At 40.8% G+C, this 16,021-nt stretch overlaps 2 protein-coding genes across 3 annotated transcripts in view; both read right to left on the bottom strand.

The window, feature by feature from the left end:
• vapb (VAMP (vesicle-associated membrane protein)-associated protein B and C) overlaps nt 1–942 on the bottom strand; it is a 36,725-nt gene extending 35,783 nt beyond the window's left edge. For both annotated transcript variants that reach the window (XR_003928240.1, XM_030051643.1), the window contains exon 1: nt 693–942. Coding sequence is in view for 1 of the 2 variants with exons in the window: in XM_030051643.1 (XP_029907503.1) it covers nt 693–750 (58 nt within the window). In the remaining variant the exon portion in view is untranslated. The remainder of the gene's footprint in view (nt 1–692) is intronic.
• A 4,246-nt stretch (nt 943–5,188) lies between these two features.
• Nucleotides 5,189–15,940, bottom strand: rab22a (RAB22A, member RAS oncogene family). The gene is made up of 7 exons (XM_030051644.1): nt 15,629–15,940; nt 14,354–14,433; nt 13,732–13,813; nt 9,859–9,930; nt 9,545–9,651; nt 8,609–8,718; nt 5,189–7,415 (listed from the first exon to the last, which is right to left on the bottom strand). Exons 1-7 carry the CDS (start codon nt 15,662–15,664, stop codon nt 7,318–7,320), a joined length of 585 nt encoding a protein of 194 aa, XP_029907504.1. The 5' UTR covers nt 15,665–15,940; the 3' UTR covers nt 5,189–7,317.
• Nucleotides 15,941–16,021: the final 81 nt, after the last annotated feature.

Raw genomic sequence — 16,021 nt, 5'->3', positions numbered from 1 at the left:
TCGGGCCAAACACAACGTCATATGTTGCAGTTTTTCAATAACGTTAAGCCAAGTGCTTTACTGAAATGGCCAGTTGCTTTACTCAAATGCTTATTAACATCTATAAAACCTACATGATGACGATGGCGGTCATGATGATGGCATATGAAACATACTAAAAAGCAAAGGCTGCCTTGTTATCCGGTTGTGGCTGCAGTCAATTTATTAAATGAATGCTGGCTAGCCAACAGAGCGAAGCAGCCAATCAAGAGAGCTAGCTAATGTTAGCTAGCTAACATTGGACCTGTTGTTGCAGCTTGTGCGTACAAAAAGGTTAGCCGTTTGGGAGCTACATTTTATTACGGCGTATTTATTATATTGGCCTTTGTAGCTACTGCGGAGTATTCTTTTATGCCTTTCGTTTGCACGCTGCTTAGTGGCAGCTGCTGCAGCAGAAATGTCTGCAGGGCCTGGCTATCGTTAGCTTAGCCACTGCAAGCTAATCCAGCTAACTACCTAGCTGCCAAGCTAGCAGCTGACCTGTTGTCCTTTAATATACTGCTTATTCTTTTCAGGCGGAGGTTATGCTTCTGGGATACATACTGCAGCTTCTCCCCGACTTGGTTACCGTAACATTTGTCTGTACCCCCCACCCTGTTGGCAGCAAGAGCCCTCCCCCCCCCTCACGTCAAAGCCGGGCCCTCCCCTCTTACCTCGAAATTTCAGTTCGTGCTGAGGCTCCAAGAGCAGAACCTGTTCTGGCCTGGCCATATCCCAACAGTTCGAGTAGGGTTATCGCAATGCAGCCGGTTTCTGTAAGGTACCCTTTGTAATGATGTCGTGGAGTATAGCAGCGTCTAGAGTTGTTTTTTATGATAATTAGCTATGGATATCCTGGCCCCCCGGTCACTGGTGCTACTCGAGCTACTAACGGCTGTTGTGATGCAGCAGGAAGGGAATGAGAGAGAGGCTGGTGACGTCACTGCCTCTGCATAGCCACTCAGCGGGGAGGGTGAATGGCTGATGATGCTCGGGGTGCATCTAGGGCTGGTATAGGGCCATCAAGACAAGGAAACCTTAGCCCGGCAGATGGATGTCCCAAGAGTATGCAGGTTTTCATTACACTACAGCAGCTGATTTCACCTACAGACCTTTTTAACTGCTGCCATTTTTGACATAATAGCAGGGCAAGCACAGGTGTTACTAGTGACATTAAGTAAGGTATTGTTCCATTTAAGTGTACCACTAATTAATGTCAGCAGTAATGCCTGTCATTCATGTCAAAAAGGCTACTCTGAAAAAGGTCTGTTACTCCTACCTTATTTGGTGAAATGAGTGTCTAGAATAACAGCTTGCATATGAACCACAAGGTGCATCACTAATCTTCCTTGACTGTTGTGTTATGTCTTGTGCAGTAACATGAATGCATGGAGTAGTATGACATTATAGTAATTACATAAAATGAGACATAAATAAAAATTCTCCCGTACTGTCATTCAAGATGGGAAACAGCTCAATGGCTTTATTTGCAAAATTATTAAGTGCTAACTATATTCAAGTCTGATGGCATGCCATCAGACTTGAAAAAGTACTTGGATGCTATGTGCCTGTCAGGGGACTTGTCAGACATACACTAAGCTTAAGAAAGTTTGCTTGAGTTCACATATTCTCACACTGAGATGTTATGTTTTGGCACTCGACTAGTGCTCATTCACAACACTGATGAATTCTGACTTGTATTACTCAGTGCAACACTGATACCTTAATAAACATGAACAAAGCTATGTACATAATTATTGAAAGTATATTATTGTACATCCATATTTTTAAAATCTCTCATTACTTAATGAGAATAAAACATGAATAAATACTCCTGCATTGGCTCACTTTAATAAACATACAACCCTGTTGGCTGTTTGAGTATGAACTTGGAGTTGAGAAGTTGTCAAACCAATGTTCTGCCCCCTCAGCACTATTCAAAGTGCAGTGAGAAGCCCTCTCCCAGTCAAACACATATCTCAAGTGTCGTATTTATATATATAGCCAGGGGGCTGGTTGCCAGTGGAGCAACATAACCAATTACTGACAACACTGTCACTGTATCCCCCAGAGCAAGTTATTACACACACACACACACACACACACACACACACACACACACACACACACACACACACACACACACACACACACACACACACACACACACACACCACCTGCCCATCACAAAAGAGAAACAGTTCACACACAGGCATACAGAGGCTGCATGTAGGACATTGTCTGTCTGTCTGTCTGTCTGTCTGTCTCTCTTATACTTACACACACACACACACACACACACACACACACAGAGAGAGAGGCCACCAGAGATTTTGGGCCTCATGAAAGGTTATCACTTTGGGCTCCACCACCCACAAGCCTATATTGTACAACCAGAACCCAATCAACCTCTTCAAAGCATCAAATGGCCCTACCTTGGTTTGCTGCTCTCTTGTAGTACCAATACCTAATATCCAAAATTTACTGTCAATGAGCTACATGAGATGAGATACAAAACTATCTTATACCAAAAAAACTTGAATCAGCATCAGCTCTCTAGGTGAAAAAAGCATACAAAGTATTGCAAACATAAATACAAAGTATAGGCTATATAAAAGTATAAACACAGCGGTAGTCTTCCACATAATATGCTGTCACAACTTATTCTCCAGCATCCTATCTCTGGCTTTGCCCTTTCCTTTCGTCCCACTCTTCTCTGTCTCTGTGCTCCTCTCTTCACATGTTCCCTCCTCATCATCCAGCTGCTCCTACTGTCTCTCACTGTTTCCTCCACTTCCGCACTCCTCTCTGTATCCTCTTCAACTTCATAACCTAAAGAGGGTCTTGATTCTATGGATGAGACACATCCAATGTTATACCATTTATCATCACATCATCTTCATTTCAGTTATAACCGGTACATACCAGATTTAATGAGAATGAGTGACTGACTTTAAGTTTTGACAGTAGTATTAAAATCACTATAACATTAACACTGACTTGTCTCTTTAACAAACTCCATCCATTCATTCATAATAAAAAAAAAAAAAAAAAAAAAAAAAACAGTGCCCACGGACACGTTGCTGTAACCAGAGTATAGTAAAAGTAGGCTGACTGCCTGATATTGTGCTCTGCTCACCTTTTTCAGGAAGTTGTCCTGGTTCACTGCGTTCAGTGGGGGACACTCCTGCAGAGGATGCTGCATTTGCTGGATCTGGCATGAGGACAACTAATTTAGCACAAATAGCTTAAATATCACAGGCTGGTTGTAGCCTGTTGATTAAATTCTGGTTAGCAAAATGGAAACACTCACAGACTGTTCTATTGTGAAGGCAATGTTAAACAGGCAAGCATTTTCAACATGGAAATAAATAATGTTAGCAGGTAACTTCCAACTAACAGGTTTACTCACAGAACTTGAATGGATTCCAAATGGCTTCACTTCAAGCTCTGTGGGTTTAACTTTGCACTCTTCAGGGACTAATAACCTACCTGTCTTTTGGAAAAACTGTGTGACATACTGCCGTCCCCCCTTCTCTCTCTCTTCTCTCTCTTGTTCTGCTTTTCTTTTTTGATATCCTGATTTTGTTGTAAACATCCTGCTGTGTTGTGCTGGCACTCACTTCACCTCGCCCGCCACACTGTCAAGTAATTACATTCATGCAACATGCGAAGGGGCAGGATCCAACCATTGCATGTTAAAAGGGGTGGGTGTGGGGGTCATTTATGAACATCATGTCACTCCATTGTTAGTACAGTACCTCATTAGCCTACTGCAGATTCAGTTACTATGTTTTTTTATATGGCAAAAGACACGAAAAGGCATTCATTTTATACTACTGTCTGAATACTGTCTGAAGGCCCCTGTCAGTCGTGGGCCCACGAATCATCAAGTCCCTGCACATTCACAAAGACTGAAATCATATTCATGTTTTTTTTTTTTATTAGTAAACAGGTTGACAATTCCCTTTTTACACATTCAGAAATACACTGCCAACAAGTGTTTTTAGGCATTTTGTTTACAATCAATATGAGACATAATAAAAAGCTAAATATGACAACTACAGTGCTGAGTACTGCAACTGCAAAAGGTGTACAATAGTCTATTGTGATCTTACATCTGACTAAAGTAGAATATAGTAATTGATTTGTGTGCAAGTTGATGGTATTTGTATACAGTGAAAAATATAACATAGGTTCATCACATTCCTAGGGCCAGCCCAAGACTATTGGTATTTTTCCACATTGTTAATGCAAAACTGCCACACAATTTCTAGCTACGCCTCCTGTTTCAAAATAAGGTAAATAATCTAGTCACAAACCAGTCATGATTATTAACTTCAAGCCATTTTTTAAGTAATTATGTGGTATTCCACTTTCAATCGTTATATTACACCAACAATAAAAATGGTTAATGATGCATGGCGTAGTAAAATGGCTTTGACATTATTTGGCACCATGGTTTGCATGGCAATAAGAACTGAGCACACAGTCGTAATGTAAAATAACAAGATGGGGCATTAAGAATTCTGACACCATTACAAGATTGTTTCATCATGTCATTTTTCACAGATAATAACAGGCTGCTGACAGAATGTTAGTTACACGGGCCAATTAATACAAATAGTTGGTCAAAGTGCAGTTTTTCAAAGTACCGGAGTCATTCCCTTTTTGATATAAAGCAATGCTCAAGCTTAAATGAATTGTAGGTATTTAACATAATGATGTAGTAAGGGGGTGACTTGCATGAACAGCAGCAGAGTGAAGCAAAATCATATCCACAGACATAAAGTTTTTATCTGGAATGCCACTCTGGCTTTCAAGGGAATTGTTTTACCCCATCACACTGCTTGTTTTGCCAACTATGAATGACTTAAAATGTCATAAAATCAAGCAGCTAAAAAATTAGGTCAATAAAGGCCTGTGTCTTTATAATATTAAAGTACTATCGCAACAACATATTACTGTAACTTATTTCTTAGGTTTTAGTCATAGTTTGCCATAGTTTTAGATCACATTTTAGCATTGTCGTAATGACCAATGTATTGCACTCTAAAAAAAAATCCTGAAGTAGGCAGCCTGGCTTAGTACAAAACTCATCAGTAACAGCTACATTTACATCATTTATCTAAAAAGAAAAGCACACTGTCTACCTTTAAACTGCAGAGACCCTGTCTAATTTAACCCTTATCTTTATTATTTTTTTTTTGTTTTTTGGCAAATTTAAAGAGAGGTGCTGTGGCAAAAACGGCTCAAGAGATCTTCATAGAACAGATTACTAACAAGTCTGTGAGGGTTTATAAATCAATTATGCTAACACAAAGTTCTAGAAAACACTACGGTACTATGACATATGGATCTCAGAATAAAAACGATTTTCCTGAATGTGAAAGGTGATGATAGGCCTCTTTCAATGCCGTACTGTAATCCAGGTCTTTTTTGTGTTTTTGTTTTTTTTTTTTAAGACAAAATGGAAGTTAGGCTTAATTGCTTGGAGCAGAGTGCTGACGAACAACTCGGGAGTGAGAGAAATGAAAGACAGAAACTGGTCCCCAGAGCAGAACACATGCAGCGTTTCAGAGAAGAATGGAGACCACAGTTCATTAGGGGGTCAGCATGTCAGCGCAGTGCCATGCCTGATTTTGCACACAACCTTTAAGCTTGCAGAGTAAAATCTGAGTTTCCCCTGAAAGAGGTTCTAGTTTCCAGATATCGCTCTTTTCATCATAGGCCAGGTAGTAAAACTATATTGAATGTGCAAGCCAGTGCTTATTATGGAAAAAAGAGAAAAGAAAGATGAAAATGTTTATGGGAGGATTAACGAATTTGGCAGGACCTCACAAAATCAGCCTCCCCTGTAAAACTGTTGTAAAATAACAGCAAGGGAATTCAGGACGGGCAGGCTCGCCAACATGACCGGTTAAACACAAACAGTTAAAATGAGATTAAAGTAGTAATAAAGCACAATTTATATTGTAAAACAACCGGTAGAATACTGTGGGCACAATGGGGCAGTTCATAAGCAGAATTTTGGCAATTCTGCCAAATGTTTTCGATGATTATAAGTGGAAACGTGGAACATGTGAGCAATTGGAACTGTTATCATGTAATACACTTGGAAACTGCCAGTGCTGTAAGTATTATCCAATTCTATCTAAAAGCACTACCACTACTCACAATGAAGCTTTTCTCATCAGGGAAATGAGAATTTGCAAGACTTTGTTACCAGCCTCAGTGACAAGTGACAGCCAAAATATCCTTATAAGCCTAACAGAGAGAAGCAAGACGCACATCACAGCTCTCTCCTTTGTGTAACAGGAAATCAATTCCAATACAGCTCACATCCATAAGAAGGTCCTGCACACCTATCATCTCTGCTTCTTCTTCTGCGTGGTCATAATTTGCCTTAGCAGACTTATTTGGTATTTGTCTTGAAAAATCATCTTCAACGGAAACAATGACCACACTATAAATTACTTAAATATGTGCATGAACCTTCTTTATCACAATAACTGTGACATATGTTTCCAAATGTCCTTCCAAAGTGCAAATAGAGATGGAGGGTGGTAACAAACACATATCATGTAAAGCGTCCAAACATAACCCCGTTCATCAAAACCTTACCATAAATTAGTGATTACAATGATTAATTGCTGAGCTGGATCCTTCAAGAAGCTGGAGAAGATTTCATTGTTTGATTTCCCGACAAATAAAACAAAGGGTAATAATTTAAGTATTACTTACTATTTAAAGCCTTTGGCGAGATTTGAACCCATATTAACCCATCTTTGGGTAGAACATAACGCAAGTATGAATGACTTCTGCACCTAGGAATCTGTGGCAGTAAATCTTGAGGTGGCTTTCTATCCAAACTAGGGCTAAATAGACAGGGCAGAGGCTGATGTCCACTGGAGCAGAACTATCTGTTTGTGCCTCTGAGGAAATGGGTTGTCTGTTCTTTGTGATATCAAGTAGCGATGAAGGGAAGTGGAATGCAGAACTTGATGATTCCTCAGGTCTGTTTCACATACACAACAAAGCGAACAAATGTGGGTAATGCAAGCATCTTTGTCCAACGTTGCGAGAAAAGGCATGATTTTCCTTCTTTCAGTATGTCGCCTTTTCATGGCAAAAAAATATGTGCAATGGCCATTAAAGTGGTAATGCTGCAACTTGGTCTCAGAGTTGGAGGTGTTTGGTGTTGGTTGAAGGTCTGTGGTAGCTGTAAGCTGAAGCAGGACAGGGACAGAGGGTGAGCAAGACTTGGGTCACGGGTCATGTAGGTAGTCACTGGATTTATCAGCAGCATGTCCTACGGGATTCTGAGGGCTGCCGTCCCAGTTTGAAACCCTTCCCTGCAGCTCCTCCTGCTGCATCTAGAACAGGGATGCGCTGACCTGCGAAGACACACACAAGTACACTGCAAACACTATAATTACATCAAGCAATCCTGTTCCGTGCAAGGGTTAAGGAAGGCAAATCACTACATCACTTGGTGCAATCATCCACCCCCATAATTTCTCACACCACTTCTATGCTGATGATACCCATTTCTTCCTATTGTTTCTGCCCGAACACTCCAAAATCTCAGCATGGTTCTTTTCATGCCATGCCGGCCACCTTTAGCTTAGCCTCTCTAAGACTGAGCTCCTTGTCATCCCAGCCAATCCCTCTATACCACAGCAGATCAATATCCAGCTTGAATCAACCAAACTCATGCCCACAAAGTCTGCCCGAAATTTGGGTGTTATGATTTATGACCAGCTAACCTTTAAGGTTCATATGGCCTTAGTTTCTTGGTCATGTCGATTTGCCCTGTACCACATCGAAAAGATTAGACCCTACTTGTCTAAGTATGCAGCACAACTCCTGGTATTGGCTCTCGTAATATCATGCATTGGTTACTGCAAATCCTTACTGGGAGGTCTTCCTGCATGCACAGATGATCCAGAACCTGGCAGTGCATGTTCTGGAAAACAGCACATCAATCTGCAGTTCGTATCCCTCTGCTGGATCCCTGCCTGCATCAAATTCAAAACCTTGAAGCTCACTTACAAAACAGCAACTAATACAGCTCCTGCCTACATGAACTCCCTCATTCAGGTCTATGCTCCCCACCGCTCATTCCATTTTGCCAATGAAAGACAGCAGGGCTGTAAGTTGCAAGCTAAGCTCTTGTCTCCTGTTTTTCCCCAGTGGTGGAACGAGTTACCAAACTCCATTCGATCCACATAATCCCTCTCAATTTTAAAGAACAACCTAAGAAGACCTGGCTCTTTCCTGAACACCTCCACAACTGATGGACTGAAAAAAAAAGAGAATGTGTTCTATGCATCGCCTCTGTGCACTGCCTGTTGGCACCTATGTCCTATTGGGACTATATGATGCTTTATGACACTTTATTGTGTTGTTCTCTCCTATTAACTCTCAGATGTATGCCGCTTTGGATAAAACTGTCTGATAAATGAAACACTGTTACTGTAGCAAAACAGATTAACACTGTACTCAGTATATCACAATATTACATGCCTCAATAGGGACCTGAGCATGCACAAGGAAATGGCACCAGATGCTTAAGGCACACACTCACTTATCTCTATAAACACCTCGTTGATGTTAATGGCATTCTTGGCACTGGTTTCTACAAAGATAGCATGGATAGAATCGGCATAGTCCTTGGCATCCTTCTCTGAGACTTCCCTGTGAACACAAGATGTATATCAAAATGATTATCCTGGAATATGGGCGGTTTTCCAATTTCATGGATGACATGACCATCAAATGTATTTCTACAGCTACCATCTGGAAGATTTCCCAATTTCATGGATGATCTCAGTACCAAAAGTATTCATGTATGTGAAGTTTTAGGGATTTTTTACAATTTTGTGGCTGATATAAGAACCAAAACAATTTGTACAACTGCTTCTCTCCTCAGGAGCAAGAACAAAGACATTGTAAGAGACTGTTCAGTCCAATTTGAAGAGCCACGGCATCCCAGCTGCAGTGCTACAGCCATAATGATGATCAAGTTTAACATCAAAGGCCAAATGAGGTGAGAGGCTATCAGTTGATATTCCTTGACAAGTTACATATAATATTAATCACTATCAAAGTCCAGGTTGCTCCTTGCCAAAAAGAGTTCACCTCAGCTCTGTATCAGTTCCAATTGGAATATCAAATAATATCATGACGCAAGAAGGTAACAGCCTTTCAAGCAAAAGTGAAAACTTTGTCAGCTAATTCTGAGTAATTACAGCAGTTTAAACTCCTCATCTAAAACAAATATCTAATCTCTGTCAAATGTATCCTGTTTCAAACTGCACTGAACATATATTTTATATATATATATAAATATTTCAGTCTTTTGAAGCCTTTTGAAGTCTCTATCAAACTTCTACTGCCAAATAAAACATAGCTGCATCTGGACAAGGTAATGAGACAATGGTTATAATAACTGGGGACATTATTATGAAGCAACACACTAAACCTGACAAAGCATTAGTCATATGCTCCACTGGCAGCTTACCTGGCATCTGATAGGTCACACTTGTTGCCAGCAATAGCTACCACTATGTTGGGAGGCCCGTGCTGGCGTAGCTCCTTCACCCAATTCTTCAGTGTTTGGAAAGACTCCTGATGATACAGTTAAGTGGCATGAAATATCGAATGACATGAGTAAATCAATAATCAAACAAAATTCAAATATTTCCTGTAGAAGATTATTACTCAACTGGATGGGAAATGAAGAAAGAGACAGGAAACAACACTGAGACTACATATTGAATACAGTGTTTGAGGACAAAAATTGGGGAAAACCATTATACGATACAAACACCGTACCTCTTTTGTGATGTCATAAACAATGATGGCTGCAGCTGAACCTCTGTAGTACATTGGCGCCAGAGCACGGAACTATGGGAAAACAGTCACAGATTGAGGATGAGAGGAACAATGGTGAGTAATGTCCTGTGGTCACTCTTCAAAGACAGGGGGATTTCCTCTGTACAGAGATGAGGCTTGCCTGCCTGAAGCTTCCACTGAGCTCTATCTCTGCTTAACCAGCCCCCCATATACTGACATTAGGAGATGACAGGTCTGCACGTAGCTTTGGTCTGTGCAAAACTGAACATGATGATCAGAGTAGGGACCAGTAATTTAACACATCAAAGACAATTTTAATAGAAAATCTCAACTCTAGATTTCATCCCAAATGTTTGTACTTGGACATGCATGGGAAAAAATGATTAGAAAAATAACATTACGTTATAACTGTAAGGTAATAAAATCTCCTCATTCCATAGACTCACTAAGTGTCTAGACTTCTGACAGACGATGTCTAATTCACCACAGAGGCAAAAACAGAGTATAGCGATTACATCACCGTGTGTTTCATTAGACTGGATATCGACTGAATTTAACACAGCGTAAAAGTAAGCAAAAAAGACACCAAGTACCATTTTATGAAACCAAAAGGCCCCATGTTCTGAGCCCATAAGCCAAGTGGCTTTCTTTTAAATGGAAGTATGGCAAGCCTTTCCACCAAGACCTCACACATGTGGTAGCCATCAGGAGAAAGATGAGCACAATGTGTCAAGAGCTGTTAGCGTTTTCATATTTATGGAGGACTATACATTTGGTCTTGACCCAATACATAACAAAGCCCTGCAAAATTAAATCAATCTGTGCAAAATTTCCAAATCTTTAATTGGGGGGGGGTTCTTATGTTTGCCAGGTCCTGGTATTTTTCTGGTAAAGTATTTTCCAATGCTTAGCGGGACCTGGCTTCAGCAATTAGCCGGCTGTCATAATATTTTAAAACAGTTTGATGGTGTTTTCACAATGAATGGGTTGAACCAAGTTTGAAGAGGCCGATGAGGGTGAGTCTAACTACAACACAAGTTTGAGTGTTCCAGTGTAACAGCATCTGAGCTGGCCGAACATCCAGGGCATTTTGTCAGCAGATAGGCCTTGAAGGACAACTCCATCATAACAAGGGATAGAGATAAAAAAACAGTCTTACCAATGCCTTTAAAGCCATTCAAGTCCTTATCCAGAGGTGGATATTAAGTCCACTGGATTTATTTCATTACATTCCATTTCAACTATTTTTTTCACTGTTCAACTGATGTGACAGGTGATACACATGCTGAGTATCATTTCTTAACATAAATACTGACAACAACTGATCTTGAAGCTGTAACTGTTTTATGCTTATATTTTTATCAGGGCTTCGGTGAAATTGAACTATATTTTTAGATCTGAAAGTCACAAAATGATTATTTTCCATTAGGAAGTCATACCTTTCAAGAATCTTTACACACCTTCCAACAAATGATACAAACAAATGAATTCTGCAGCGGGGCTTTCATATGCTTATTTGAGAGACTAATAGACTAATAATCACATGTGTCATGTATTAACTAATGAAATTAATCTCAAAAGAAACAATCCAAGTCTCAAAAAGACCTTCACTTGGAATGACCTGGCTGTTCCCGCCAATTCTATTTTCCTTTACAATAAGATGGAATAAACTATCCATCTTGGAGTGACACAGTTACCTCAGGAAAGCACACATTCCACATAATTATAGTTGTTACTGGCCCCAAGTCCGCCAAAGGGAATCCAACTCGGGATATTTGGCAGAGGCACTGAGGAGAATGCTGTCTGTCTCGCTGGGTAGCGCTGGGCTGCCATTCCTGTGTGGTCTCTCTCAGCCTTCACCCAAAGAGCATTCACAGCGAGGCCAGACCAGACATCTGGCCACACAGCAGCCCAGAAAGCAGCTCCAATGATGCCCAGCACGTGCTGATTAATTACTGAAACCATGTGTCTGGTGCTCAATGAAAAGCACCCTCCCATGCCAGGGGACGCAGAGGTCCCCTCGCCTTGTTTTCTATGAAGAGGGCTGGTCAGCTGGGAGGGCCTGGATGGACTGTTGACAGCGGGGCTGAGATGTACCCATGCAACCTCATATGGTTTAGAGATGTGGATTGTGGATTGTGGAAATCACAGAGCTCTTTTCCTGCCCCTGTCTCTCCCTCCATGTGCATTGGCTGGCTCTGCGTTCCCCTCTCTCAATTCAACAGGTTTTGATAGGCCAGAACTCCTCAGAGGTTAAAAAACGAGCCATGAAAGGCTTCAAAATACCACAGCAACTTTGTGAAAACACACACACACACACACACACAGACACACACACAGAGACACAGACACACACACACACACACACACACACACACACACACACACACACACACACACAGACATGGACACACAGCGTACCAAAAGAATGTTGCTACTTTTTCTCTCACAGATGTGAACCACTTGAGAGACTGAGAGGCCACATGGGAATGAAAATGAATTGTGGGAGTAAAAATGTGGAGAAAAGGAATAGAAAGTGAAAAAAGCATGAGTTACTGAAAAAAGAAGCAAAAGAGATGTTGCAAATGAGAAAGTGCAAAGTAAAGAAAAAGAGAAAAGGACACTTTGATATTGAGTGGCAGTGACTCTCAGATAAGACCCAGTAGCAGCAGGCACCAGTGGGCTGAGACAGCTTGGGTTTCATCCTCTCATCTTATCTTAAACGGAGCTTCACTTATGTCCCTTCAGGCTGCGATGCAGCCAAGTCCTGGGGGAACAGGACAAAAGACAAGCGGTGTTTTATCTCACCACTCGAACAGCGGACAGCAGCAGGGAAAAAGCAAGACAGCAGGGGATTGTGCATGGAGAAAAGGGAAGGGCAGGCACAGAAAAAGGGAACTAATGTAGATGGCTAAGGCAGAGAAATGTAGAATTCAGTGCATGAGGCTGAGTCAAAAGAGAAAGTTATTCCTTATGCTGCTGTTTGATCCTGGGTGTTTGCATACGTTCAAATGCTAATAACATACCTAAACACATAGCCTTATCATATTTGATATATCACATATCGTCTGTCCTTCACCTTGCTACAAGGCACTTCAGATTTGGTGTCATATAACATCAGAGACAAACATCAGTGCAGATTACACACCAAGTGCCCCCTTAGCACTGCCTATCATGTCATGACCGCTGACAAACAACTCCTGGTGACAGTTCAAAGACGTATGCAGCATAAAATATGCATGGAGGTGCAACAATTGCACTCCTTTGAAGCGGCACACGATGCAAGTTAGTTTCTGTCTGAAAATGTATGTGTGTGGTGAGCAAGAAGGAGAGAGTGAGGTGTCAGCAGAGAGACAGATAGCGTGAAGGAAAGAGAGACTAAATAATAACAGACACATAGACACACTGGTGTTATCCAGTAGACTAAACAGACAGCTCTGCTTCATCTAGAGAATGAAAACCCATCACATGATGCATGCCATTTAAGCCATGGAAAATGGGCCTCCTGAAACAAGAGTGCTAAAAAGTGGGATACTGGTTGAGGGGCAGAGCTGCACCTATACAAAGGTAAATATTGCCCCCTATCAGAAATAATGAATTACTGCACAGGGTAGACTCTTTAACTCACGCTGGCTCAGTGAGTATCCATGAAGCTTTTTAATTTTTTCTGGAACCAAGTGTTAGGAATGTGTAGACGTTCAAGAGAGCCAAGCCAAACTACTCCAGTGACAATATCAAAACTGATGTGGTTTGGCTACACAAACCCAAAACACAGGTGAATCCTCTCAGGTTTTATTAATACAAGTCTATAAAAAAAAATGACAAGCCTTTTCCGCACTGGATATTACTAACCCGTTCCTGTCCTGCCGTGTCCCAGATCAGGAACTTGTGCAGCTCATTTTGGTATTGCACTGTCTTGGTCATGAAGGATGCCCTGGTGAAGAGAAATGCCTTCATTGCATAGGGTCACACTACAAAAAAGGAAACATGACTTCAACATGATCAGCGTTATCTCTGTATTCATTTAGCAGTGGGTTGCCTTGACAGCAGGGAAATTACCACCACTGCAAGAGAAAATGGGAATTTAATAAACATTGTAATGTATTCATACTATTATTTGAACTAATCCAACTGTAAGAGTAAGTAATGATTACATATTGTGATTAAAACAACATTTTTGGCACCAAACCTCAAGTAGAAATAAACTGTAGGCTGGACACACAAACAAGAGATATTTTGAAACTTTCAAACTGTCAAACTTCCATCCCATATAAAATTGGAAGATCAGAGGACTCTGGGAAAGTCACACCCCTTAACCTGGGTCATTAAATGTTTCAAAATATCTTGTAGCATGTGCTGCCTGTGGTAAACAATCATGACATCCCAACATGTGACACATTCCCCAACCAGGAGTGTAATAAGTAAGAATGGTTATACACCAGTGTTTCTAGTATGGAAGACAATAGGTACTTACCCAATTGTTGGATTTATATTTGGGTCAAAGCTGTCCTCTACAAATCTCCAAACAATACTTGACTTTCCAACGCCAGTGTCCTGAGGAGACGCAGTGAAGACAATGCTCACTAAACATGGTCATAAACAATAACTTTAAGTATTCAATCCTGTAATGAAATCATGAGAATGAACCTGCCTAGTGTTTCACTGACTGAAAAACACATTCTCTGGAAATATGCCTTGACACAATTGCCTCGTCTGTGGTTTCTTCTTCCTTCCCCTTCTTTTCTTAAACCTGTGACTCAGTTTAAGTTAAAAATGACAGAAGTAGTTAAGTTGAAGATGTCAAGCTTGACATTGTCTTAAGGGCTGGGACGATATGCTTATGTCCCGATTCGATACGATCACAATACTTGGGTGACAATTCAGTATGTGTTGTGATTCTGCAAGTATTGTGATTTAATGCGATTTTTGTGTTTTGAATTATCTTCTAGTTTGTGGATGTGAAGCTTTATGACGCTCTGATGATCTTGAGGGTCATAATGGGTCATTTTATACGGTGATGTCAAGTTCTAATAAATGGTCTCACTACAAGGAAATGACTACTACGGGGGCTAACATCATCACAAATGAATAAAACCGGGCTCACTGAATCCACAAGAGTCTCAGCTTTCCAAACCCAATTTATGCAACTCCTAGACTGTTTAGGCCCCAGTATGCAAAAATACACCAGTTTAGAATAGGCCAAAATAAAAAATAAATAAATAAATAAATAACACATTAGTACTGCATGCAAAAATTTCTTGATGCAGATATCTTGAGGTCAGAGGCACTGGAAATGACAGTTTCTCCCTTGTCAAAGATTTAGCTTACATCAAAAAAAAAAAAAAAAAAAAAAAAAAAAAAAATAAATTACTAGATGATTGTGAGGATCAGACATAAACAGATTACCCCAGAAGGGTATTGTGAGGCAAATACTGGAAAATGAACTTGTCTCCGTGGGATTTAATGCAGTCCAGACACGTATGAGGAACACATCTGTCCTAATAGGGTAACAACCTTCTTTGTGACTTCTTTCTTGTATAGTGAGTGTGAACTCATTACATTATGCCAGACGGTGATTTACATGAGTTAATCCTGACACTGTAAACAGTGGTCAGTCAGTATGGCATCATCGAAGAGCAATGTTGTAATGAGCTCAGCCATTTGATGCCACAGGTACAGTCAGGGCTGATACACACATCCAACAAATCACAGTGAACACGCCCGGCAAACCAAATCAATCCTGACTTACCCCAAGGAGACAAACTTTTAACTCTCTCAGCGCCATATCGATCCCCTTCCAAAAATATCAGTTTGTGGTGAACATTGACAGTTTCTCTTATTTGCTCCCTCTTGACTATTCTTCAGGTGGCCTGTGTTTACAAACAACTTCACTTCATCACGGTAAAAAGGCCGCCGCATGCACTTTTCGATGAGGCAACAGATCCCATCAGCGTCCAGACGTGTGGTGGCCTGTCCTGTTTACCATATTTTGATCAGAGTTCACAGCTAGCTGGCTAACATTTAGCTACCAACTTGCATCGTCTCCATCTTGAACCACAGTGCGTCGTCACGTGACCGATCCGGCTCTTTTTGTCTGGAGATAAGCAAAGCCAAGCGCCGGGGTTTATGCTTACTTTTACGA

This window comes from Myripristis murdjan, chromosome 5 (assembly GCF_902150065.1).
Source record: "Myripristis murdjan chromosome 5, fMyrMur1.1, whole genome shotgun sequence".
Taxonomy (NCBI): Eukaryota; Metazoa; Chordata; class Actinopteri; order Holocentriformes; family Holocentridae; genus Myripristis; species Myripristis murdjan.
This window is presented reverse-complemented; position numbering and strand designations above follow the sequence as displayed.